This window comes from Sebastes fasciatus, chromosome 10, assembly GCF_043250625.1.
Source record: "Sebastes fasciatus isolate fSebFas1 chromosome 10, fSebFas1.pri, whole genome shotgun sequence".
NCBI lineage: Eukaryota > Metazoa > Chordata > Actinopteri > Perciformes > Sebastidae > Sebastes > Sebastes fasciatus.
This window is the reverse complement of record NC_133804.1, coordinates 15017730-15045479: the sequence shown is the minus strand read 5'-3', so window position 1 is coordinate 15045479 and position 27750 is coordinate 15017730. Positions and strand designations below refer to the sequence as shown.

Below are 27750 nucleotides of genomic sequence, written 5' to 3'. Positions count from 1 at the left end.
GCGACGAGTGCTAGCCAATCAGAGGCGGAGTAGGGCGGGTCTTACCTTCAGGAGCAGGAACGTCAGGAGGTGGAGAAGAAGGAAGGAGATGGCCGACTAGCAGCTAACAACGATACCTTCAACACTTCCTCTAGCGAGATTCCTCTCTACACAACACATCTACACAGCTGAAGTAGGAAGAGGACGTGTTAAAGTACTTCGCTCCTCTTCCACAATGGCAGAACAAAACAGCAACGTCAGATATCAGGAGGTATGTAACAGTCTGCTGGTTAAGCTGTAACTAGCTAGCTGCTAGCTGCTAGTAGTCAACATGAGCTGTAGTCTCTGAGAGGAAAACATCCAGCTCAACACAGATCTGTTTACGGGCAGGCCTCAGTCTGGCGATGCATATCTTATTAAAAAACACATTTCTCACACTGAAGTAAACTATGAAGTGGATAATCTTCATTTCACCACATACAGGTTGAAGCCTGTGTGACCTAGTTTCATTTAGCAGCTTAGTTACTCGTGATGTGAGCTGGCTAGTGTTGGCTGGCCTAACAGGAATGCTGTGTGTGTACTGTCACTGTCTAGCCTTCAACCAGAACCGTCATACTACCTGACTGTGCCGGATCAGTGACCAGTCCAGCCTGTCAGCAACTTAAACCTCACATCCAAATACTAACATCCAGATAATAATGCACACAGGAACTTAAACTCCTCATCCAAATACTAACGCTAAAGCCTGCTCATTTATTAACATATATTGATATGCACACGATGTATGAGATCTTTAGACAGACAGACAGACAGACAGACAGACAGACAGACAGACAGATAGATAGATAGACAGATAGACAGACAGATAGATAGATAGATAGATAGACAGATAGACAGACAGACAGTAGCTTTATTGATCCTGAGGGAAATTCAAGTTTCCAGCATCACAGTTCCATAGTGCAAAACATGTTAGTAAAAAGGCAGTAAAAAAGTTAGTATATATAAAAAATAATAATAATAATTCTTGCAGAGGTAAATAATGGTTAAATTTATCACAAAATCTGTGTAACACATGGTATCAACCCCACAATTGCTGAAACAACTTATAGATAGATAGATAGATAGACAGACAGACAGACAGACAGACAGACAGACAGACAGACAGACAGACAGACAGACAGACAGACAGATAGATAGATAGATAGATAGATAGATAGTAACTTTATTGATCCTGAGGGAAATTCAAGTTTCCAGCATCACAGTTCCATAGTGCAAAAACATGTTAGTAAAAAGGCAGTAAAAAAGTTAGTAGTGCAAAGGACAAAAGAATATACCAGATATAAAAATACAAGGAGATGAAGAAAACTGAATATAGTGCAGGGTAACAGATGTGATACAGGACTATTTAGTGCACATTTCATAATTTATTTGAGGCTATGTAGTTTTGATGATGTATCAGAGGTCACTGTGTTATCACTGATAGAACAGTGCAGCTAATTCTTCCTCTTTTGGGAAAGTATTGCTTGTAGACGTGTCCATCATAACCACTTGTTGCATAGTATATCTACAAGCAGGGTCTGAAATTACGCTTTTTCCTTTCCTAGCTAGTGTTGGCTGGCCTAACAGGAATGCTGTGTGTGTAGTGTCACTGTGTCTAGCCTTGAACCATAACCCGTCATACTACCCTGACTGTGCCGGATCAGTGACCAGTCCAGCCTGTCAGCAACTTAAACCTCACATCCAAATACTAACATCCAGATAATAATGCACACAGTGCACTTTCATAGACTAAGCTACTGGAGTTTCCCTGCACTATACTCATTTTCAACAGTCTCTTCTGCACTATATTCACTTTTTAATAGTCCTATATCACAGCTGTTACCCTGCACTATATTCACTTTTAACAGTTTTCTTCATCTCATTGTATTTTTGTATCTGGTAAATTTTTTTGTACTTTGCACTACTAACTTTTTTACTGCCTTTTTACTAACATGTTTTTGCACTATGGAACTGTGATGATGGAAACTTTAATTTCCCTCAGGATCAATAAAGTTACTATCTATCTATCTATCTATCTATCTATCTATCTATCTAATGCAAAGCCTGCTCATTTATAAACATATATTTATATGCACATGATGTATGAGATCTTTAGTGCACATTTCATAATTGAATTGAGGCTATGCAGTTTTGATGATGTATCAGAGGTCACTGTGTTTTCACTGATAGAACAGTGCAGCTAATTCTTCCTCTTTTGGGAAAGTATTGTTTGCAGACATGTCCATCATAACCACTTGTTGCACAGTATATTTACAAGTGTAATATCAGTGATTCTGGTTACTTACTGTTTGAGAAGTTGGCACAATTTTAGGATGTTTTTCCATAAAGCACCTCAGTCCATCTGTATTGTGCTTGTTCAATATCTGGCCGAAATAGACGTGGGGTTTTTGCAAACCAAGAGGTGGGCAATACGGATACAATCTTCTTATTGCAGTGTCAATATATAGCGTTATACAGGCAACTGGAAATTCAATGAGACCGTGTTTACAGATGAAACAACAGATATTGTATGAACAGTATGGCGACAGTTGACAAATATCTGTTATCTCACGATAGATATGTAAATATTGTCATATTGCACAACCCTACTAGATGCTGTAATTTAAGTTTGTTGTGTTGTCATTTATTAACATTTCCTCAGCTGATGAATGAGGAGGAACCGGCCCAGCCATCCCAGGAAGGCCCTGCCCCGGACGCGCCACCACCTTACAGCAGCATTGCTGCAGCAAATGCAGGTTAGCAACCTTCACAGCACAGAAATCCATAAATACCAGTGCCACTACATACTAATTCTGTAAGTCGAGTGTTGAAGTATGTGCGGTGAAATGTGTCTAAGAAGCAAAAGTGAAGAATAGTTCCACAGTGTCACATTATTCTCACAAAGCGCAAACCTTCTCTGATAACTCTGCTTTGCATTTGAGAAATGTATGATGTGTTTTGCATCTGAAACCTTACTGTGCATCGTGAAAACAAGCCATCAGATAAATATTCAAAACAAGAGTAAACGTACATTTCCCACTGAAATCTTACAAGTGAATGAAGTAAAGTACCAGTACCTCATAACTTGTGTACTAAAGTGCAGTACTTGAATAAATGCGTATAGTTATGGCAATCTTCTGCTCTAGCGTGTCCTACACTGTTATCCTCGGAATGAATAATGTAGAGAGGAATAGCTCGTGTGCAAGGTCTGATGTTTGTAATCTCACATCTTAAGAGGGCATAGGTCAACGCGTTGCATAAGTGGGTGTAGCTTTGAGCTCTTCCTGGGTGAGTATATTGATCTGGTACAATGCTGTTTGTGTTTGAACAACACAAAGGAGTATTCTGGATATCTGCCAAATGACCCAGATAAAAAGTCTCTGCTTATACGGGACAAAACATGAACAGTAATGGACACAGATACTGCTAATGCTTTTCTTCCTGCTGTAGCTCGTCCCTGGTCTGGCTTTTATAATCCTCTGCTGCTGCTTTTCTTTTTGAAGGAAGTGAAAGTAGATTTTTTTGTATTGTCAGCAACCAAACCTTCGTAACAGCTGGTAAATCAGTCAACGTTGGATAATTTCAGTTCTGCAGTTATCAGCATTTTTTAGATATACATTTCTTTCCATATGTTTTTTTTCTTTAGAGAACAACTTTTAATTATCTGTGACTGTGTTTAGTTATCTGTGTCTGTCTGTTAGTGGAGATATCAACAACCAACAGATACCAACTGGTGATTTTCTGCCTATAAATATGTGCCAACAATACAAATGATAGGCCAACTCATGTTTTATCATTTGCTACTAAAATCTGTAATGTTTTTTTTTAAATGGATATATTGTTACTAAATCCAGCTTTATAGTGAGGGTGATAAAACACTAAATATGGCACACATGCTGTGGTTGGAGATGGTATATATTAGCCTATCCTACGTATATGATAAATCAACACTAAAGACCCTTTTTTGTGTGATGTCAGCTGTGCTCAGGAGTTTATTTATCATATTTAGAAGAGTTTATTTTGAGACAAGGCCTCTCTACCTGGATCAATGCTCATTTTCTTTTGTTCTCTCCACAGCTTTCTTTGAATACAAGGAAGATGGAGGGAGATTTCCAAACCCTCCATCCTACAGTGTTGCCACCACTTTGCCCTCCTATGATGAAGCTGAGAGAAACAAAGAAGAGGCAGTCATCCCCCTGGTCACTGGAAGAGTCACGGTAGATTGATCTAATTTAATCTAAAAGGAAATATGCCTTGTCATGTACTAATACAAACAAAACAAATTGGAGGTAAAACACAAGTTATTGTAATATATATCTACACATTTCTTGCCGTTTGTGCAGGAGGATGACTTCGTGGCCAGGGATGACTTTGAAGACGCTGACCAGCTGCGAATAGGAAATGACGGCATCTTCATGCTCACTTTCTTCAGTAAGAACTCGTTCAGCATTTCAAAAGCTCACCTGTGTACAGTTTTTCCTTCTAAGACAGTAAACTGACTTTCAGTTTCGCCGACTTGTAAAATGATATGGTTATTTACTGTATATATCTGTAGAAATCTGGTCACTGAACATGAAAAGACATGCGCTCTCCTTTCATTTAACATTTGTTGTGTAGTTGCTCTTGAATAAGGGCTCTGGTATACTGTTTTCTAAATTAAATTTGGCATGTTCACAAAAGGCTGTTACATAATGTGCTGCGTGCAAATACCAGTACACTCACCGCACATGTTTGTTTTCCAGTAAAAGACGGAGGAGGAGAATGTGTGCCAGCCAGTTTGATGGCTTCAAAAATAGACTTGACAATTAGACTGATTAAAAAAAAATGTCCCACCTTCTATTGGTCATGCTTTGAAAATGACATTATCTTTTTCTTCTTTTTTTCTCACCAGTGGCATTCCTCTTCAACTGGATCGGCTTCTTCCTGTCGTTCTGTTTGACCACGTCAGCCGCCGGTCGATATGGGGCCATCTCTGGCTTCGGCCTGTCCCTCATCAAATGGGTTCTTATTGTCAGGGTAAGAGCTATTTAGTGAATATTCACCAAAACCAGTTTGGCTACTGAGTGGAAGTGTTACAAAGGTGCAGGATAACGTTTCTAGGCTTATGGGTTGTTTAAATTGGAATCAGTTTACAGCCCCTAACAGGTATTTTTTCTTCTATGTTTTCCAGTTTTCTACCTACTTCCCTGGCTACTTTGATGGACAGTACTGGTTGTGGTGGGTGTTCCTGGCCCTGGGTAAGCGAGAGACTTTATTTTATAAACAAATATTTCCCACAATTACATCTAGGTAATTATCTTATGTGGCATTATATCTTTTCTTCTCCCCCCCCAGGCTTCATGCTGTTCATCAGAGGCTTCGTTAACTACTCCAGAGTGCGTAAACTGGCCGATCCCACCTATGCTACTCTTCCCCGAACAAGGGTACTCTTCATCTATTAGAGGTAAGGTGTATTAATCTGGCCATTCTCATCGTGGTTTGTCATTGGAGACATTTACGTGCACACAGGACTCCAGTTACAATGAGTGATGAGATTAAGGCGAATGAACTGTTTACTTGATTAAACAAAAAAATATCTCTCCCCCAAATCTGTGATGGAACTTTAGGCAGTTGAGTTGCATTATGGGTAATGTAGGCACCATGGGTTTTGACAAGGAAGAGGAATGCATGGAATATAAAAGACGGTATCTCTGGTTCTGCTGCATCGATTTTTATATTTTGTTCTAGCCACCTTTAATCTAACGATGTTATAAGTTGAATTGATCAGTTCGTTGGTCTGTGTTTGCTGTCACAAACCAGGCGGCAAAGCCACGACAAAAGAGAGATGCACATAACCAAACCAATTAACAAATTATTTATTCATTTAAAAACACTATAAGAGGGAAACTTAAACAAACACACACTGCTGAACTTACTGATCCCACATGCCACTGTTGGTTTCAGTTCAGTGTTGTATGGTGCAGCAACACAAACCCCAAATGGGTGTCTCAGAGAGAAGAAGGAAGCAGCACCTGAGCTCCAACAGGGTTTTTAAACGAGCACTGGTATGCAGGTGTTGCCAGTGTTGCTAACGAGCCCAGGTGTTGCCACTTCACTGACGACTCTCTGCCACGCCCATCTCACGCCCAAGACCAGCAGGGAAAGCAGCCACGCGAACCAAGTAACAGGCAGACAGGGCGGAGACGGTCGTCACATTGCTTTTGAACTGTTATAGATTTTTACTAACAAAACAAAAGTAATTTAACCAGTATTAATTATCCTTGACAGGAACATTCCTTTGGTTACCTCCCAGGAGACCCCGATGTAATTTACTCAGGGATCAAGTGGAAATCCACGTTAGCTCGATGTACTCGTGGCATCCTCATGATGATAACTTAAGATAAGATAGATACAGGAAATGAAATCTGGCTGAAGATAAAGTATCGGCTTAATCTTGTCAGTCTGAGTTATTAATGTGCGTGTAAACAAAGCCACTGACAAAACCACAGACACCATAGAGACAGAGGCATACTGAGAGTCACGATCCCCAGTTTCCCCATTCTTCCTGCTGATGCCTCACTTTTGTCTTCTTAAAGGCTCAGTTTTTCAGTTTGGCAGCTAATAAAAACTTAGTTCTGGGTTCTTTACCCTGTTGGTAGTGCATCCCACCACCACACAGCGGCTTTTAGGCCTCTGTCTGTTGTTTGCTAGCAGACGAAAATGACAAGGAGGCACCATCGCGCCGTACAAAGTCAACGGAGAGCGATGAATTGTTTCCCCCTCCTTTGTGGGCTCTGTCTCTCTGTCTCTATACCTCTGTCTCTCTATACCTCTGTCTCTCTGTCTCTCTGTCTCTCTGTCTCTATACCTCTATACCTCTATACCTCTATACCTCTATACCACACATCCTTGAATATTAAACCAATACTTCTGAAGTCCATATCAAGACATGATTTCTTCATCTTCCGTTAACCTAAATCCAGGATGTTGGATGTGGCAGGACCGGACGTGACCAACACGAGCAGTAACTCTGTGAAGAGTCTCAAATTTTAAGTGGAGGCACCAGAAAATCGGCCCGACGAGTTATAGATGAAGACAACTCTCAGTAAAAATATTCAGGAATTATATCACTTGTTTTTATTTTGTTTTAAAAACTTTATTAATGGAAAATGATTAACAGTAATATTCCCTTGATGTACTCATTAGTGATGAATGTCAAGTGCTATTTACATCTCTGTCTGTAATGTATAAGTAATGCCTTATATCATTTGATGGTAACGTACGAGCATGCATCTGCCCTTAAGGTCAATAAATAGGGAGCGTCTCATGTTGGTGACACTTGAAGCCAACAGGTATTAATTAATACAACACTGGGTAGATTTGCCACAGCATGCAACACACTTAGTAAACTGCACTAGTCATGGTTTTATTGTGATAATTATAGGCTGTTTTTAGATACCACATACACCTAGAGTTCAAGCTTTCATTAGGCTGTAAACGCTGATATACCACGTATTTCACTCACCTGTTGGCTTTAAGTAGTGTTGCCCTTTTTTAGCCACGAGGGGGCAGTGTTGTCTGCTGCTTTTAACTTGTGAGAAACTGTTCATTAAGGGCATTGTCATAATAAAACATACATGCTTGTGATTCAAAACGTCAGTAGAGCACATTAAAAATGACATCCATGTATCAGAAGTTCTGATTTTGCCTGTTAGATATTTAGTTGTACATTTAAATCAGGTAAAACTATCCACCCTGGAAATGCGATTTTAGGTTACAAATATGATTTGAAGATGAGTTTTTAATGATAAAAAAAAAAAGCCAGAAACCAGATGGCCACAAATGTCAAGTGAGGCTAAACGGTGACGGTTGACGGCGAAGAGATGCAGATGTTTTTGGACGACCAACATGATTTTCTTATGGCTGTGTGAGCACATTATCTGGTTCAAGTCCTTAGAAAGCTCATGTAGATGTAACAGCCTGACCTTTCCATGACTCTTTAGTGAGTCAGCGGAGTCGGCATCTCATTCATTGTCAGTGGAAAAGCTCTGTGATTATGGAAAACGACTCTTGGCTGTCTGGATTTCAGCTGTTAATGATCTGATTATCTAAGGGCATCAAAATAACTCAAATTCCATTTTCAGGTGGGTTTTTGCCTTAAGATTTAATTGATAGATGGGGGAAGGGAAATCTGTTTTTATTTTTCTTATTCTTTTTCTTTTTTGAAAATGATTAATACGGTGTAATATGTTAGTTATCTTGTGGGTATAAAACTATATCAAAGAATGTTGTATGCAGGTGCACTTTTAGAAACATAACCGATAAAACCCAGAGGATGTTCCCATCGTTATTTACAGTCCCAGACATATAAAAACAAGGAAGCGGCATGTCAGGATAATGCAGTTTTTCATGATCTAACCACCGTTATCAATGGAAGAAGGAGAAGTTAATGGATTTAAATCAGTTAACGGCATACGTCTGCCCATGGCTTTGGTACAGACTTAGTACAGACAGATTATGCTTATTTCTATGTGACGTAGAGCTGCAACCTTTGGGGTTTTGTTGTTATGAAACTGTACAGAAAACGTTTAGTGTTAAATAAATGTCACTTTTAATGCATCATTTCTGAGTTGTGTGGATTGTATTACATACATATTATATTATTTACAGCATTGTGGAGCTACGATATTGGTGGGAAAAGGGCATGAACATTAAAATGTGTGGCTCAAGAGCAGCTTTTATGTCTGTTTAATGGGTCATTTTACACATTGGTGACAGCAAAGTCTAACTGCTGCTGGAAATATGAAATAACAGTTTTTCCAGCTTGTGACACCGTGTTATATGGAGAAGAAGCGAGTGGCTCAACAGCCCTTTAAGATGTTAATTGATTTTTTTTCTCTTCTAATCTGCTGAGGCATTACTCCTCTGTCGACTGCAGAAAAGTCAAACTAGAAAGGACTCGAAGCACGACTTCCAACAAGCGGACAACATTCTCAAGTCAATGGGTTACAATGTCATTTTTCACTCAAGTGCAGTAGTCTATGAGAAAATGGGACATTTTCAATTAAACATCAGTTACGTCAGACAATTTTTAAAATAACAATTTAATAATAATACATTTTATTTATATAGCGCTTTTCTGGATACTCAAAGACACTTTACACAGATAAAATGATCATAAAACAAGGACATTTAAGTAACTAAAAATGTATTACCTAATGCTATACTACTTTAAAAAAAATAATAATAGAATATATATATATTATGTAATATTATTGATCAGTGTTTTCTCCTCATCCTTCAAAATCATCTAAAACGCCCGTCAGTCTGAGAACCACTAATTCAGATTTAGTCGGTAAAATCAGTACAGGTTGAACCTCAGTTGATGATACGGTTTTCTTGTTTTCTATTTACGTTTTCTTCAGTGCAATAAGAAGACCTGCTACCAACTCAAATGGGATGTTGTGTTAGTGGACAAAAAGGATGATGATGCACAGTCCTTTAGCTCTGATGCAAGCTTGACCTAATAATTATGCATTAGATCAGGGGTCAAAGTCTGAGACACTGGGGCCTCCCATCAGACAAAGCATGGAAAAAGGCGCCCTTTTGTCTCTCCTCCTCCCCCTATAGATCCTATAGACACTCAGCAATTGAGCCAAGATAGCCTAATATTGCTGTGTGACATAACTTCAGACTACACCAAATACATAACAAGGTATATCCTAAGGCATATTAGTTGTGACACTATTATCTCTTTAACATATATTCACACACATTCAGGCTATTCTGTGTGATCTTCTTTTGATAACTGATGTAATAACTTATGTAATATTGTTTCACTTCCATTCACTGAGCCTCCCACTTTGAAAACCTCTGCATTAGATTTAAAAAGATTTTGCAGCTTCGCCTCCTTTCGGTCTTGACCCATTTGTTTTTGCAAGCACGTTCCGTCCACAACCATTTTCACACCACTTCTTCTTCTTCATGTCTTGTTCTGGCCCAGTTCATGAAATGAAAAGGTGAAATAGATGTATTAGAAAATAAAACAATCCATCCCAGTGCAGCTTTGCTTCCATTCAGGTTGACGTTTTCACTGAGGGTCTTCACTCCCCGGAGTCACTCAGCTGTCGGGGCAGAAAGAAGATGGCCTTCTGTCCGATGTGAGTTCTTGGACCCGGTTTAGGTTTTCCGTTCTTCTTCAGAGCTACGTACCAGTTCCTCTCCTGATATTTCTGAGCTACGTATGTGTTGTAGTGGTTCTCTTCCAGCTTCTCCAGGAAGTAACATTCATCAGTCACTGTGGGCTGAGGGATAAACACAAAAACAGCTGACAGCACTTCAGTTGTTTGGTTTGAGGTGAAAAGTTTAAAAATGCAGTCACCAAAGAGTAATTAATCATGTACTACAGATATTATGGAAAATTCATCTACATTTGTCTGCGTCATTAAGTTTAATATACTATCACATGACATCACCAGGCCTATCGTAGATACTCACTGAACTGTACAATCGGCCCTCGTCGCTCATGGCCAAATATCGGCCGGCTTCTGTTCCTTGGATGACCACTACGCCTCTGTCCACAGCTTTGAGCTTTAAAACAGCTGCAAGGAGAAACAAAAGTTTAAAATAATGAAAATGAAAATGAATAACAACTGAAATCTATAAACACAGGTCACTTTCTTTTCTGCTCAGAGCAAAATGGCATCTACAAAATCTGAGATTTCTGTGTCCGTTCCAAACTTTCTGGCTGTTTCCTCTTAGAAGAAGACATTTAACATTTTAAAATCCTTGCTCTGGAGTTGAATGGCTAAATGAATGATATCTAGTGCACAGGCTAATGAAATGAAAAAAAAAAAAATGGTGCAGGAGAAATTAATTTTAGAGCGTCCTTGTTATTCTTGGGACTAAATCAATTTGTTGACTCGAAGTCCTCAATGTCAGTCAGTCTGAACTTGAGTGAACTAAAGTATAAATCACGAATAAATAAAAAGGACAGATGTCAAACATGTATTGTATTTATTTAGTTTTGACTGCTCATTGATCACCAGAAAAAAACAACTATAAATGAGCCAGAGTTAGCTTAAAAAGCTCATTTCCATCAGTTGTCCCTGGCCAGATGATATGAAACATAAAGGACATATCTCATATAATTCACAACATAATACATTTTCACAAAATATCACAGTACATATGGTAGTTTGCTAAGTCAGAGGACTGATAAAGACAACTATTTAAGATTCAAGATTTAAGATTCAAGATGTTTATTGTCACTCCGGTTATACAGGTACAATTGTGTGAAATGCTTTTTGCTGGGAAGCTCCATTAAAAATAAAAAAGTTATATTACAATTATAAAAGAAAATACTTTGTACAAGTTACATATTAAGAACATATACAGTATATACAGTATAAGATATATGATTGAGGTATTGTACTTTTTGTGTGAGAAGGTGTCGTATGAATTATCTATTTAAAAGATTCTACTATCGAACTATCCTAATGTTGGCATGTGTGTTACATGACTTTTCATAATTGACATTATTGAGTAGATTTTTGTATGTCTCTTCTCTGTACTATTTACCAATAATAAATAGTGTCCTCTAATGTGTGTGTTATACCATGATACATTATATTTACATTAGTAGTTCATCTTTCTGTCCCCCTCTATCACAAGTCTATGCTAATTAAGTGTCATTTTGCATTTTATTCCTCATGCAGTTAAACTCATTAAATATGATTTAAAATAAAAAATATATATATTTTTTTCACATATAATTCACAACTTATACTAAGCTTTTTTTTTTTTTCTTCTTTTTTGTATATGTTTCATTTATGTTTCTATCGACTTGAATTCATTTATATGTATAAATGTAAGTAACTCTGCTTATTTAATGGTGCAGTAATATTGTTATAGGGATGGGGGGGATATCATTTGTTTATACAATTATTATTTTTTTTTATCAATTTTTTATTGGTATTTAAGCACAATTATATAGGTTGGGGTTACAAATTGATAGATCACCAATAGAGTAAAAGAATATAATCACAAATGTCCATGTACTAATCAATACAAAATTGGCAAGCAGCTACAGAAAAACAAAAAAACAAACAAACAAAAAAACAGTTTATACAATTATTTCTGTGATTTATTGGATTTTGTACAGAATACCAATAAAAAGACTTTGAGCAAAAAAAAAAAAAGATTTAAAATGAACTTCAAAGTCAAATAGACCTGTGCAAAAAACAGATCTACTTATATCCTTTCCAAGCCCAAATGATGCTGCATCCCCCTTTAAAATATCAGCAACTGGCTTCCACTTTTTCCCCATTATATAAGAATGTATAGTCTCTTTGAATGTGACACACCTGCAGTAAAGGAAGTGAATGCATCATGATGTATGGCCTATACATCATGATGCATTCACTTCCTTTACTGACCTGGATGTGTAAAGTGTGCATGCTGCTGTGATGTGATGCAGCAGTCTTACTGTGAGTGTAAAGTGTGCATGCTGCTGTGCTGTGTGATGTGATGCAGCAGTCTTACTGTGCACGTCTCCGTCCTCCCTCCGGCCCTGCACCGTCCCATCCGGGAGGATCTGGAGGTGATGTCCGCCATTCATGCAGTACAGCCGAGTCAGACTCCTGAAGTCCCGCAGAGGGCCGCCGGCCACCGTCTGGTCCTCTGATGCAAACATCTCCTCCTCATCCGTCATCCCGCTCACAGTACACAGCAGTGAGGTCTGTAGAGGAGTTTGTGTTTACTATGAGATGAATCAGCTTCTCTGGTCTCCCGCAGTGGTCGGTCAGGTGTTCACATGCTCGTGAACGCGCGCAGAGATCACAGAGAGGCAGCTGGGTGCGCGTGCCCGACTCCTGGCCTCAACCTCCAGCTGGGATGATGAAGTGAGATCACTGATAGACACCTCAACACTAACTCTACACTATCACTTTGTTTTTACTCTTTCCGACATAGGCCTACTATGCTATGACATTTTGACATACCATAATATGACTTTTTTTTAATCATTTTTTTACATACCATACTTACTTTCTAAATCACTTTTTTTAAAACATACTATACAGATTTTTTTATATACTATATTATGACTTTTTTCTATCAGTTTTTTTATACATACCATATTATATCACGTTTACATAGGCTACTATACTATGACTTTTCATATTTTTTACATACTACATTATGACTTTTTATTATTTTTTTACATACTATACTAGAACTTTTTTTCATCATTTATTTACATTCTATACTGCCTTTTTTACATAGTATACTGTGACTTTTTACAATTTTTTTACATACTATACTAGAACTTTTTTTCATCATTTATTTACATACTATACTGCCTTTTTTACATAGTATACTGTGACTTTTTACAATTTTTTTACATACTATACTATGACTTTTTATATACTATACTATGACTTATCACTTTTTTCTATCAGTTTTTTTTTTCATACCATACTATTACTTTCTATATCACTTTTACATAGGCTACTATACTATGACTTTTCATATTGTTTTACATACTATACTATGACTTTTTATAATTTCTTTACATTCTATACTATGACTTATTTTTTTTATTGTTTTCTACATACTATACTGCCTTTTTTACAAAGTATACTCTGACTTTTTAGAATTTTTTTACATACTATACTATGACTGTTTTTTAAATCTGTTTTTACATACTATACTATGACTTTTTATCATCTTTTTTTTTACATATATTACTTTTTTTATAGATACTATGAGTCTTTTTTTTACATACTATACTATGACTTATCACTTTTTTACATACTATGACTTTTTTTACATACTATAAAATGACTTTTGACAAAGTGTAGTAATGTATTATTTTGTTTGTTTCTTTTGTTTACTTGCTACTAAATAATGAGGTAATTCATCATAAAGAAAAACAACACTAAGCCTATATGATCATGAATATCACAATTCTAATTTTAGCAGTGGTGGAAGAAGTACTAATCTTTTACTTAAAAGTATGACAAAATTACTGTTACAAACCAAAGTTACTGAGCTAATCTTAACTACTGTAGGCTATATCTTGTTTGTCACAGACTGGCACAGGGAGTCCATACAAGGTTATATGTAAAACCAAACATAATTTATTAAACTAAGGTTAACTCAAATGAACATGAAGTGTGTAGATCAGTAATGTCAGCAAATGAATGTAGTGAAAAAAAGTACAATAATTCCCTCTAAAATGTCGTGGAGTAGAAGTGTAAAGTAGCATAACATGGAAATACTCAGGTAAAGTGCAAGTACTTACTTACAGTATGCAAGTACTTATACAAGTACTTATTTTTAATTTGATGTACTTGGATAAATAATTAAAAAGTCAGCACCGATTTCTCAAGTAGTGATGGGACTGGAGGATTGATGCCAACCAGCTGTTGACGCCAGATGTTTACATGCTCTTTAACACAATGAACATTAAGGTTGAGAATTTCAGTAAACTCCGAGAGTCTTCATCAAGTCAATGAACCAGGTGTCAGAATGGAAAAGCGCATTTATTTGATGAACAAGTGCTTGCTGTGATAACTGAAAAGTGTTTTACAACGAGCTTACCGTTTTTCAGTATCATCGAGTTAACATCATGGCAAACATCAGCATACAGTTCGGTGTTTTGAGAAGTACCACACAAAGACGTACAGTTCGACCTTTAATCAATGGAGGAAAAGATCAACAGGAATCACACTACATAGGAGAAATAATACAGAGGGGGAGGTATAGAAAAACTAGTATTTGGAGACAAATACACCACATTTTCTTTACAATGGATTATATGTACATATTCAAATTTTTTAAGCAAAACAATTTTTTTTTTTTTTTTTTAGAGAAAGCATATACCAGTGAAACATGATCTGCCCTTAATAATTCTGAAAAGTTAATGTCTGCATATGCTTTATACAAAATAGATTTTCAAACAATATTTGGGTAGTGCAAATCTTTTTTTTAGATTCAAGCTGGTTGATTACTTTCACAAACAGTTTGTGTGTGAAAAAGACTTCTATCCTATTCACAGTATTACACAATTTGACCAAAGCCGTCACGTTAGAGTAAAAAAAAAAAAAAAAAGTGTTTAAAAAACAAAACAAAAAACTGTACATTTGTCTTCTAGGAGCTACTTAGTTTACACTGACACGTGTTGAATTTGTCTGTGCTTGCTTTGGTCACCTTGTAGTCAAACATCAAATAGGCTTTATGTATGCAGTCTGTGGAGACTGATTACTGACTATGTGTATTTTCCTGAAAATCTGGCCTGCAGAGATAATAAATGTGAATCTCCTGTATGCAAATAGCTTATACTGGAAAAAAGACTGAAATAAAAAGGAAGCAACCACATCTTGTTATGTGATGGTTTCTATTGCATATTCAGTTGTCCCCCTCAAAAATGTACAAGAAAGAAAAGCAAGGATACATTTTTGAGTGAGAAGAGGCAAGTGTGCGTTTTCATATTTAAATGAACAGCAGCAGAGTTTTGGATGCACTGAATGTGAAAGTAAACAATGAGTAACCCCTATGCAGTTAATGAAGATGGTTTTTCAACTATTTTGAATAAACATCAGAAAGAAAAAATAAGTTTTCTGAGCCTGGGTATTAATGACGGTGGCAGCACAATCCTAAAACTTTCCTAATCTTGACAAAAACAAAAAAATACACCATAAATCACAGAAGCAGACACATTTTGGGAATCCACACTGACCGTTTTTGGTTCTTAAAAGTCAGGACATAAAACGACTGAACATGGACAACCACATACTGTGTGAATCAGACATTATATTTCAACAACCTGAGCATGGGAAGCAGTTCACAATTCATTTAATGAGTGCTTTTCTATTTGTTGTTGGGATAGTTTAGCTACAGCAAAAACAATTTGACATTTTCCATAATTAAATGAGCACATTGTAGTCGCTCACTTGACACATTTATCCAATTATTTTAAACTGGCAGGGCGTCATCGTTAATACGTCAAGAGCATTTTTAGTTTTTAATTAAGTGAATTCCTCTTTAAGGTTAACATTCACGTCAAAACCTGGATTAATTTGTGCTTTATACACACGCAACATAATCGGAGATGACGACTGATGAAAATGTTGCAGCACATTTCAAATTCCCACTTACTTAAACAACACACGAGGAAAGAGATACTGGCAGACGTACATGATTCTGTGTGATTACACAACACGTCCGTGAGTGCCTTGTGTTACAAATACAGCTGAGTTATCATAATTAATAATGACCTCAATCCAGGGGACAGATGCTCAGATAAATGGACAAATTAAGAAGCTTCAATACTGGGACTAGCTTCCCTCTTCTGATGCAAAAACACTGACCAACTTTCAGCATCACTGAAAACAGACAAAACTGGAGTTTGGCACTGAAATAGTTCCCAGAGTAAAGGATCCATTTTTTGCTCGCCTCCCCAGTCAGCGACGCTACACTTTCACTGTGACCGATGCACAGTGCCTTTCAAACATTGGGGCTCGACTACCTAACAAGACAGGCGAATAAACGTGGAAATGTACTAAAGACGCACAGACATTAAGACGAGGTGCCTACGGGGCGTTAGAGGAGCAGAAGGCTTATTAATAAGGAGGGGTCAAAGGTTATCAGCAGCTGTGGGAGGTTTTCACAGTAATATGAATCTGCCGACGTCTGATCCAAAAAGCCGTATGCACAAGCTGTCTATCATACAAACCGTTCATTTTAAAGGAAACGTTTCGGGGAATGCGTTTACTCACTTTCTTGTCGAGAAAACCGATACCACTCGGAAACAGCTAGCCTAGCTCAGTCGGAAGGTGACAACATCTGCTTACCAGCTCCTCTACAGCTCAGCAATACACTTTATATCTCGTTTGATTAAAAAGACACAAATTCTGTGTTTTACCGGGGTTATGTGTCTCACTATTTTTTGACCAGTTGCCAGGCAACCAGCGGAGACTCCAGGAAGTAACTGGTCAAAGCCAAGAAATAGTCCGGCACATAACCGCCCGTAAAACTGTGAATTGTTGTTTCTACTCTTTGGTTTTGTACGGATTAAACAAACAAGATAAAACATGTGTATTACTGCGTTTTAGAGGTGCTGGTAAGCAGATGTTGGTATCTTTGGACAGAGCCAGGCTAGAGGTTTCCTCATTTCCAGTCTTCATGTTAAGCTTACACTAACTAGCTACGTTTGTACAGACATGAGAGTGGTATCAATCTTCTCCTCTTTGGCAAGAAAGCAAATAAATGCATTTCTCAGAATGTTAAACAATTCCTTTAACAAATACAGCAAAAAAAAAAACAGGATGCGAAGGCTTTCAATAATGAAATATCCAAAGTCAGATGTGTACTGCGAGTATGGATATACTGTCGAGGAAGGATCATTAGTAGCAGAATCATGACTGCATGTTTGTTAGTTTTACAAAACAGACTGTAAAAATAACTTAAAATAAGAAGGACTGTTATTTTGTTAGAACCACAGAAATTTGTTTTTTACGGATGAATTAAAAATGACATAATCTTGCAAACACAATAACATACGCCCTTCTCTTCTCTGATTGGTAGACGCAGGTATCTAACACATTCCATTATTAGTCTATCGGGGCAGGAGTGGGGGCTAAAATAAATACCAAAGCCGGCTATTCCCTATAGAAAAGGTTTCATAACTTCCATCTAAAGTCATATAATGAAGACCGGTACAGCATAACAGTCTTTCTTCACAGTCCTTTAAAGCCTTTAGATACAAAGTGCTCGAATCGCTATTAAGGAGTTGAGTGTGTGGGAGATCACGTGAAAAGGAAGCAGGCTTTGAATATTCGTCATTTCTGCGCAGGGAGGATGGGCCGAGCTGCCACTTCTAAAAGATAAACACAGCCATTGAAAGGAAAAAAAAAAGGAAAACTTGCAACTGCATGTAACATAAAGAGTACAATCAACATACGATGAAGGTATACCATGGTGGGTCACAGAGAGCACGCCTTGAACAGGAATGAAGAAATGGCTAAGATGATATTTTTTGAAGCAAAAAAGGCACATATTTTTTTCCCTTTTATAATAGACGTGTGTAAACCTGGAAGAGGTCGACTTGTGGGAGGAATCATCCTTCTAACGATGATTAACAATCCAACAGAATTGTTTCTTATGTCCAAGGTATCAATCAAAGCAATGAAATGCTTTTTTAAATGACAGGAAAACAAGAGTTCTTTCCCCCATATGACTGATAAACATTTTGTTACAACCTCCTATAAAAACTAAATGAGGAACATACAGTCTAAAAGCCTACTTAAGAGCATGTTATTAATTAAGCTTTGTTACCTTCCCAGGTAACAACGACCTGGAAAATTGTATAAACTGTTACAATTTGAAAATGTAGAAAATACTATCAGAACCTGTACATAGATATTTGTTTTATCTATCTTAGATATCGTTCTGTATTTGAAGGTAAGAAACCTGAGACGACATGGATGCTAGCCTATATCTCTTTGTGATTATCTTTTTATCTTACAAACATTTCCTACTTGTTATACACAACATCGTAGACTGCTCAACAAAACAAAAATAAACCTCTGTGCTCGCTGTCTCCAGTCTGTCCGCTCTCTCTCCCTCCAGACCCGTGGAGCCGCTACACAAAGTTGCATACTTGCTTCCCACAAAACATCATTCACTCCTCGCCTCGGATCCTCGGCCCTGTCATCGTCGCTCCTCAGGGGGGGTTGGGGGTGGTTGGGGGTTGGGATTGGTGAGGTGATGTGGTGGGATTTTTAAGGCATTGTGTCTGTTACGGGGGTCAGTCATCTCTGGTGGAAGAGGAGAGGTTTCACGCTCCCGGCCTTGAATTTTGGTAACTGGTTGCTGATGATCTCGGCGAGCATCTCCGGGAACTCCACACTCAAAGATTTATTCACAAACGTGTAGAAGCAGAAGTTGAGCAGTCCACCGACATACTGCAGACACACAGAGGAGAACGTGTGAGAGGAAATTCACACAAAAACACACATCTTGATATTGGCATTCAATATATCTGGTGTATAGTGACATGGTACGTACACTGTACTTACAGACACCAGAGAGAGAGATACATTACTTTCCTATGTGTGTTCCTAACAATGTATAGACACACACAAAAATAATCCCTCTCAATCCTCACTTCTGACCCGCTAGAGGTGTGTGGTGGTGTCTGTATCTGCAGAGACCCTGCAGCCCCCTGCCTGTATTTTCTCTTTTCTTCTATTGCTGTGTTTGGGACGTTTCTGGGCGTAAACGAAGAGCCTTTGGGCCTCACTCAGGAGTGTAACCCCCCCAGCCAATAACAGCACACAACGTGTGAGCAGGGCCCGTTCTCATACCCACGTTTGATACTGAAGAACAAGGCACCTGGGTGCGGTATTTGACGACCAACGGTTTGTTATGTCGCTGTGTGTTTTTATGTGCCTCAGTGTTTCCCCCCCTGCTCTTCGTCTCTCTCCTCTGCTGTGTGCAGCTATCGGTGTCAGTTTGACCGAGGGGAGCCACACACACACACACACTCAAGCAGAGAGAGATTAAGAAAGCTGCAGAAAGCAGGTGGTCAATAACCACCAGCTGATATCATGTACTGCTGTTGTGGGAGGATGCTGGATTTCTGTACCTCATGCATGGAGTCTAGCAGCTTGGTGAGCTGATAGAAACGCTGCCAGTTCTGGCTGGAGTTCTCCTCGCGCTTCACGATGGCTTTCCCCAGCTCCTTAATGTACGACATGCGAATGTCGTCGAACACCGCCTGGCTCTTCAGGCCGTCCTTTGGCACTGCGGGAGAAACTAAAGGTCAACATCTGGGACAAAGATAAGGATAATGCACTGTAAATTACAAAGAGGGAGGGACATCCTTTACATTTTAAATTATCACGTCCAGGCAGTGAAGGGCGAAAAAGGGCAACTGATTAATATACATCAGGTTCGTTGTCAGGATGCGCTCCCAGAAATATTTAGCAGCACGGGGCACTTACAGGTGCCAGAAACAAAAGCTGTACACCCCGAGGAGGGCTGTGTGAACTGTAAGCGGTGTTAAAGCCACCTGCAATTATCATTTAAATAGGTTTTTAATCTGTTTAATCATCTTTAATTCTCCTGCACTAGATTACCTTAGAGATAACATGAAGTGGAGTTGTGGGGAAATTGTGCGTGTGTATTTTTCTGCATCAAACCAGGTAGCCCTATGAAGACTCAGTTCTTATTTACAATAATTGCGTAAAGTAAAGTGCTGCGATGTGATGTTTTGTCCTGTGCATACATCAACATTATCTCTCAGCCACTGTAGACAGTATTGGATCATTGAAGTAATAGCTTTGGTAATGATTGCATTAACACAGCACCTCGTTCGCCATGTTAACTGCTTTAAGGTAAAAACTCTGACCTGTGCTGAGCAGCAGCAGGACCTTCATGCACAAATACTCGTCGTGGGAAACCTGCAGCCGGACGAACTCGCTGGAGATCTTCAGCATCTGCTCGCACTGGTCGGCCATGTATGGCAGCTTCATCCGCTCCCTGTGTGTGGAATTAGACAGAAACGGTTGAACGGCACGTCTCCTTAAGTCATCGCTGATTTATAAGGGCTGCTTGTGCCGTGTCAATCAGGGAGATGAAGCAGCTCCCTCTAATATCTCTGTAGATTAAATGTTCAAGGTCTTGCCGCAAACAATTTGTGGATCCTATTTTAAATCATTCTTCCAGGAGGTTGAGGATGCGTACTTCAGATGAGTGAGTGTCATCTCAGTGATGAAGTAATATTGGGGGTGAAAGTGGGGACAAACTTGTGAAGTATGCTTAGGGGTTGCTTTTTCATTCCCCAATTTGAGTCACAGTGAACAGAAAATTCATTAAAAATGTAAATCTCAAAACACCATTATTCATATGAAACCACCTTTAAAAATGAAATTGTCAAAAAGGCTTTTACCAAACTGAGAAAGATTGTTTCAAGTCTGTCATAATCAAAGGCAAATATTTAAAAAAACAACAGAATTTGGTTTGGAGGCTGACTGACAAACAGAGAACAAATCATCACCAGATATTAATTACGATCGTATTAACTTTCAGCTTGTGATTATGACAAAAAGGGAAACAGATCAAAAGGCCTATTACAGCCCTGAGCATGGTGGCTGAGCCGACTGCTCACTACACTCAGAGCGCTGTTTGCAAACGGAGTCATCGAGTCTATAAGAGGGATGAAACGCTGATTACTGATGACAGCTGACTGACACGGTTTGATTCTCTGGAGATACGACACATAGCACGGAGCACAGAGCTGCACGGGTTATACGTAAACAAACAGATGTATGCGTTGGGGGGAAAAAAATGGGTATTGTATAGTCTAACTTTCACTGTTAATAATCATAAAATACTGGCAATACTGACTGACACATGTAATATGGAGGATTTTAAACATTCCTGTGGTACTTTTGGTATCAAACGTCAAGTTTTAGACTTATAAACAGACTGAAAATGGATTGGTACGTACTCGTTGATGACGAGGTCTGGTGCGAAGCAGAGCATGTTGCCGTTGCATTGCTGGTACGATCTCCAGCCCAGACCGAAAGACATGAGGAAGAGCCAGGAGCACTGCAGCAAAGTCATCTGGTCGTCCAGGTGCAGGTTCCTGAAACCTGCGGGGAAGGACATGGAAATACTTCAGCTGACTCCCAATACGGTCACAATGTGTGAGAGGGTGTGGTGGTGACAGTGACAACGAAGAGTAACCAAATACATATATACTAAAGCATTTTGATGTGCACTAAAAATGTCACCTTTAGCAGGTGGTACTTTGTAAATATCACATACATTTTGCAGAAGCAGAATCTGGTTGACATAACTGTGTTTTACTCATTTTTAAATACTTATTATATTAGAAGTGAGCAGCTTAACCTTCTCGTCTCTGTTTAGCAAATGTGTAGTGCCATTGTGTTGATTGATGCCTGTTCTGCACTGCACCAACACATTACAACATCTCCTGTTTTAAGATAACATACTTGTGTGTTTTGTTAAAATAAAATGTGAAAGAGAAGACCAACGGCAACGTGGCGAAACTATGTTCCGACAACAAAAAAGTTTTCTTTTGAAACTTGTTGCAACTGTAGATTAACCTCATTGTGTCAATTTCTCTTTGCAAAGTCACCAGTATATACAATCTCAATATACATAGTCTACACCCACTGAAATGGTCAAGTTCACACTCCTACTGGCAGAGTACACTACTGACCTGGTAGGGCCTTGGCCCACTTGACCGCAGAGATGACCTGCCGGCCGCCCAGCCTATTGAGGGTGGTCATGAGGCGGGTGGAGGTGTCGGGCACGGTGCTGTCGTAGCCGGCGTAGATGGTGTCCGGCTCGATGGCCTTCAGCAGGGAAAGCATCGTGGGAATGAGTTGAGGCATGCACTTGGGTAAAAGGGAGCGAGCCTCAATCGGCGGACAAGGAGTCAGCTGGGACGGGTTGCTCTGCTGGTCGCCCTTTAAGCGCGCGTTCTTCTTGGTTTTGCGCGCTGCAGAGGAGAAAACAGGGATGAACATGCAGGGAAATGAAGAGTGAAACAAAGATGAAGAGGAAACAAGAGCAATTTAACCAACTAAAGGGTGCAACAGTTTGGCGTTATCGGTGTGATGTGTACCTTCCAGGTTCATGCCTGCCATCTGACACTTCCGGAAGCGGCAGGCTGGGCAGTTCTTTCTCCTGATTTTGTCTATTATACAGTCGTTCCTTCCAGCACACAGGTAATTATGCTGCCCTGAAGCACACAGAAGAGGAAGATTAATCTGTTATTTACCATCACTGCTGTGGCACACACTCTAGGGGGAAAAACTAATTAGCTGTATCACAGTCCTTTACTTTGTAACTCCAATTTAAAATCATAATGACTCCAGCATTTGAGCAAACTTGTGTGACAGGTTAGTGATGAATGAGTTTATCACGGGCGATGAATAATTCAGTGAGGAAATAATGATGTCTTATGGCTTTGTACCTTCCACTGCTCTCTTGAAAAAGACCTTGCAGCTTCCACAGGTGCGAACGCCGTAGTGGCAGCCTGAAGCCTCGTCAGAGCACACCAGGCAGCTTTTATGGAGCCCGCCCTTTCCCTGTGCCAAGGATGCAGCGCTGACCACATCCTGCCTGGAGATGGAGTTGGAGGGAGACAGAGCAGAGACATGTCAGGGATATTCAGTCTCTCTCAAAGGTTCCCTGTGGAGCCGGTTTTCTACGAACGGGGCCCCATTTTGTTTGTCTTGTGCACGAGGACGCAGGACGTGTAGGAGGTGACGTGTACACATTCCTGCCAAAGGTTACACACTATTCTACTGATCTACAGGTGGCGGTAATGCCAAGATAGGCAGAAATTCACTGCAAGACTCCACTGAGATACACCAAAGAGATACACAGGAAGTCTTTCCTGCCTGTGGCCATCAAACTTTACAACTCCTCCTTCTGAGTGTCACATATTCTGAGTCAATAGACTGGGTCTGGACTTATTTCACCCATCAGCAGCTACTATCCCATCATTTATTATTATTCCCATGTGCAATACTGACTTAACTCAACTGGATAATAATTTGTGCAATAATTAAAATGTGCAATACCCTGGCATTTATACTGTACATTTCAAGAAATATTACTATTTAATTCATATTTATACAATAATTGCATTAATATTTAACACACTTCTCGGCATTTCTTATTTTTCTACATATATTGTGTTATATATTGTAGCATCATGTACATAATTTACATTATATTTACACCTTTATTTCTATTTTCATACATTTCGTTATGTTTATATAAGAGCGACTGTAACGTCCCAATTTTCCCCTTTGGGGATCAATAAAGTATTTCTGATTCTGAAATGCGCTGACAAACGCAGTAAAGAAGAAATCTGCTCGCTAGTAAACATGGATGTAAACAATGCAGCTTTCAAACTTTTAGGGGGAAAAGAAAAAATCGGCTTTGTAAGTGTTTTATGAGGAAAATGTATTCATCATGCTTGTTAGACCGCAAGGATACACACAAATGTAAATATAACTTTTGCTTGTTTGCAAGAAAACACCACACGGCGACTTTCTTTAACCTTGAAAACATACTGTACATTTGTGGAGGCAATTTCTGTAAAGAAGGACTCGAAAATCAAGAGAAAGTCTTTTAAAGGTTTAATAAACACTTGCAAGTGGGCAAACAACCATCAACATAAATGTTCAAGGCTGAGAGCCCAGAGGCTCTCAGTTTCGTGACATTTATACCCTCGCTTGCAGGCTCACAGTCGTATATCTCCCATTGTCTGTCAGACTGACACTTCCGTCCTTTTCAGGGTTACTTATCCTCAAATAGGCTCTACACGTTTGCTGACTAGGTGACCCTCACCTAAACAGAAATAGGCCTTAGGGGCAATGAGTGTCACTTGTCATGACCTTAGGAATGTGCACATGTTTGTATTTTTCCAACACAACATTTTACCCACAAAGACAAATCATTGACTACAATCTTGACTTCTGTCTGTGAGAAAGTGTTGCACTGAAATGATCCTCATCACAAAATAGCTGCAGACATTTTAGTCAAATCCATATCAGACAAATACTGTATATCAACAGTATGCCATTTATACCGCCTCTCCCCACTCCTGAAAGTATCCTCTCAGTTTTGAGAGTTCAGCTGTAGTTCATATTTACAACTCTACACCGAAACTTTAAATAAATAAACTACACAGATACACTACACATACTCCCAGCAGACTCCCAGCAGACTCTATGGGTTCCTTGTGCTCGGTTTTCCCTCAACTTTGCCTTCGTTCCCAACATGGGGAGTGAAGCAAAGTGAGTCCCATTGTGCCCGTTTGGGCCTTTAAACCCTAAATCATGGGACTATCTGCGGTCACGTCCTAAATCCAGCGGTTGTCATAAACCAGCCCTTCTTCCTTTGAGTGAACCTTAAACGTTTCCAGACTCAGTCAACAGAGATTAGAGGTGCACTTTTTCAAAACGACCACTAGAGGACGTCAGGCTTTGCAGCATCCATGCGCCAGGGGTCCACACCCCCTTTCTAACCCAGTGGCCACAGCAACAGCAACAACAACAACGCCCACACTGAGAGAGAGAGAGAGAGAGAGAGAGAGAGACACACAGAGAGACAGCGACAGACATGCAACAACTGTGTCTGTCTGTCCATGTTGTCCACAAGTCAACCGCAATGACAACAAACTGTTTTATTTGATAAGAGCTGCCCTGAACTGTCTCTGCAATCACATCAACACACTTGTGCAGATTTGAGCCGGGGAGCCAAGTTCACTCTTAGTTATACAACATGAGGGTATTAACATGAAAGCAGCGCAGGCCCCAGCAGTCAGTTAGCCTTGTAGGATGGGAAAACCTGAGAGAAACATCAAAGCATCAAGTCCAGAAGCATTCAGCAACCAGATAAATAAAAACCTATCAGGAGAGAGACCTCAGAGGAGGCTGTCTAGCCATGACACAGCTGAGAGCTTTCTGAGCACACACTGTCGTCAATAAGTCTGTCCATTTACCTCTTATGACTCGTATTCAATACGACTGCTGATAGAAGTGAGCTTTTCTTTCCTGAGGGGCTTTTGATTGCACTCTGTATTGTTTCGTAGAGCTGAAATTCAAACCCCAAAATCTTTGGGTTGGATTGGGGAGGCAATACCAACACTGAACAGCTCCCTCCTGATCCAGCTGTGAGAGGTGAAACGGGGCAGATTTAATTGAGAGCGCGGCGACTGAATCAATGAAACTCCAGCAAACCAGCATTTTCAAATACATCCGAGTGCCTGCTTTTTTTTTTTTAAAATAACATTCTGTGTAGACGCTTTACCAAAAGTTTAGAACAAAAATGTTTTAATTTCCGCTTGGTAGTTACAGCCAAGATGTATCGCACAGAAGCAGTAAACAAATCACACTCCATATAGTGTGCACAATTTATCATTGTTTGAAGTGGACAACCTGAGGAAGGCAGGAGGGAAGGAACATATTATAAATATTTATGGCTACAGTGAAAATCAAAGAGCTGTTTTTTAGACTTGGAAATTGGATTCATCATTCTTACTAAAAAATTAAAAAAAAAGCTACACATTTACAGAGAGATTAATCATCCATTTGTAAAAGTGGAAATAGGGAAAATAAAAATAACAATCGCATATCTAAATCCAACAAATCCAATACTCCAAAGGTGAACCTATGATCATCCTTTTTTTAGATTAAGTAACCAGAATATATCAGTGTTTCCCAGCATAGCGTCATCTTTGGTCTTACAAAACATTTTATCAGGATCGCCACAGATCCATAAATAATGAAAGTTTGCACTAAAGTAAAGGAAAATTGATAAATAGAGTTGCACCATGGAGTGCACGATTAACAACAGCAAGCAAAATTAAAATTAACTATTTGTTCTGGACAGCACTTCAGCAGAATAAGAGAAAGTGGTTTGTAACAGACAAAACAGTCACAAGCCTATTGAACTTCAAGCTGTAAGATGTGGACTTTTATTACCTCCGCCAAGGGCGTTGGAAGGAGGTTATGTTTTCACTGGTGTTGGTTTGTCTGTCTGTCTGTTAGCAGGATTATTTCAAAAGTCTGCAATGGATTTGAATGAAATTGTTTGGAGGGGTGGGGTGCAGCACAATGAACAACCAGTTAGATTTTGTTGGCGATCCGGATCACGATCCGGATTCAGGATTTTTTTAAGAATTCCGATCAGCCTGAGCATTAAGACCACAGAGTATAACAAATGCGCACTGCAACTGATGACGCGTTGATGACGCTTGACCCCGCCTCCTTCTGAAAGCAGAGAGATACGTGTGTGGATGTGTGGCGAGACATCGAGGTGCGGGAGCTGCTGTCCGTCCGCGGTGAGAAAGAAAAAAGCGGTAGATGACGGGATGAGAGACAACGTAGTGTAACGTTATACAGACATAACAAGGCTGCTGAATGAGAGAGGCATCCGCTGATACATTACACAGAAACACACTGTGTTATTAATAAGCCGACCACCTCACGGTAACGCCAGCTGTGAGCTGTGATCTGTTTTTAAAGTCACGCACCTTGGGGGAGGTCTGCGCTCTCCGAGTGCCATTCTAGTATTAACAATGGATCAAATGACTATATGCAATGTGAAAGAGGCTGCCAATAATGATAATGTTATCACCCAACTCTGCAGTTTCCCTCAGAGTGTTTTAGCATCTTTCAGCACATTGTTTTAGTTTTGCAGCCCATAACTTTATGATTTTATTCAGTGCCACCAGTCTCATCATATCGAGACATCACGGTTCAGTTTGTATTTATTTCCTACGAATAACTTTTGCTTTCAACCAGCACGTCTGAATTAGGGGTGTAAGGAAACAATATTATGTTTTGTGATACTGTATAGATTCTCAAAAACTATTTAATTAATAGTTTACATGCAAAGATGAACTCAGTCAGTACTTTATTTCATTCCCTCTCAAGAGTACGTGCCCTCTCAAAGTAGTGCTATGATGGATGTTCAGGAACTGTGATGAATGCAGATCCCACTGTTCTGATTGCATTAAAAAGATCAGATTTTATGCATATGGTGGTGTATAATTTATGTCAGTCTCATGTATCGTATCGCCAGATTCTTGCCGAAACGCAGCCCTAGTCTGGATACCTGCTGTTTGGATCACAGCCAACAGTCCTCCAGAAAACACAGCCTGGCCGAACGGTCACGCGATATATACAATTCATA

At 39.3% G+C, this 27750-nt stretch overlaps 3 protein-coding genes across 3 annotated transcripts in view; 1 reads left to right on the top strand and 2 right to left on the bottom strand.

Annotated features, from left to right (window-relative positions):
- The first annotated feature begins 41 nt into the window (after positions 1–41).
- Positions 42–8619, top strand: ndfip1 (Nedd4 family interacting protein 1). The gene is made up of 8 exons (XM_074648402.1): positions 42–250; positions 2681–2774; positions 4096–4235; positions 4362–4449; positions 4910–5034; positions 5189–5255; positions 5353–5461; positions 6981–8619. The coding sequence occupies exons 1-7, from the start codon at positions 215–217 to the stop codon at positions 5457–5459; spliced, it is 657 nt and encodes a 218-aa protein (XP_074504503.1). The 5' UTR covers positions 42–214; the 3' UTR covers positions 5460–5461; positions 6981–8619.
- A 1114-nt stretch (positions 8620–9733) lies between these two features.
- Positions 9734–12866, bottom strand: fgf1a (fibroblast growth factor 1a). Its single transcript, XM_074648403.1, has 3 exons — positions 12541–12866; positions 10495–10598; positions 9734–10301 (listed from the first exon to the last, which is right to left on the bottom strand). The coding sequence occupies exons 1-3, from the start codon at positions 12707–12709 to the stop codon at positions 10101–10103; spliced, it is 474 nt and encodes a 157-aa protein (XP_074504504.1). The 5' UTR covers positions 12710–12866; the 3' UTR covers positions 9734–10100.
- Positions 12867–14524: 1658 nt separating this feature from the next.
- nr3c1 (nuclear receptor subfamily 3, group C, member 1 (glucocorticoid receptor)) overlaps positions 14525–27750 on the bottom strand; it is a 26691-nt gene continuing 13465 nt past the window's right edge. Inside the window, exons 3-9 of the mRNA XM_074648401.1 lie at positions 23012–23160; positions 22661–22777; positions 22253–22534; positions 21515–21659; positions 20414–20544; positions 19649–19806; positions 14525–18965 (exon numbers count right to left, since the gene is read on the bottom strand). Coding sequence (XP_074504502.1) covers positions 18813–18965; positions 19649–19806; positions 20414–20544; positions 21515–21659; positions 22253–22534; positions 22661–22777; positions 23012–23160 — 1135 coding nt within the window. The 3' untranslated portion in view covers positions 14525–18812. The remainder of the gene's footprint in view (positions 18966–19648; positions 19807–20413; positions 20545–21514; positions 21660–22252; positions 22535–22660; positions 22778–23011; positions 23161–27750) is intronic.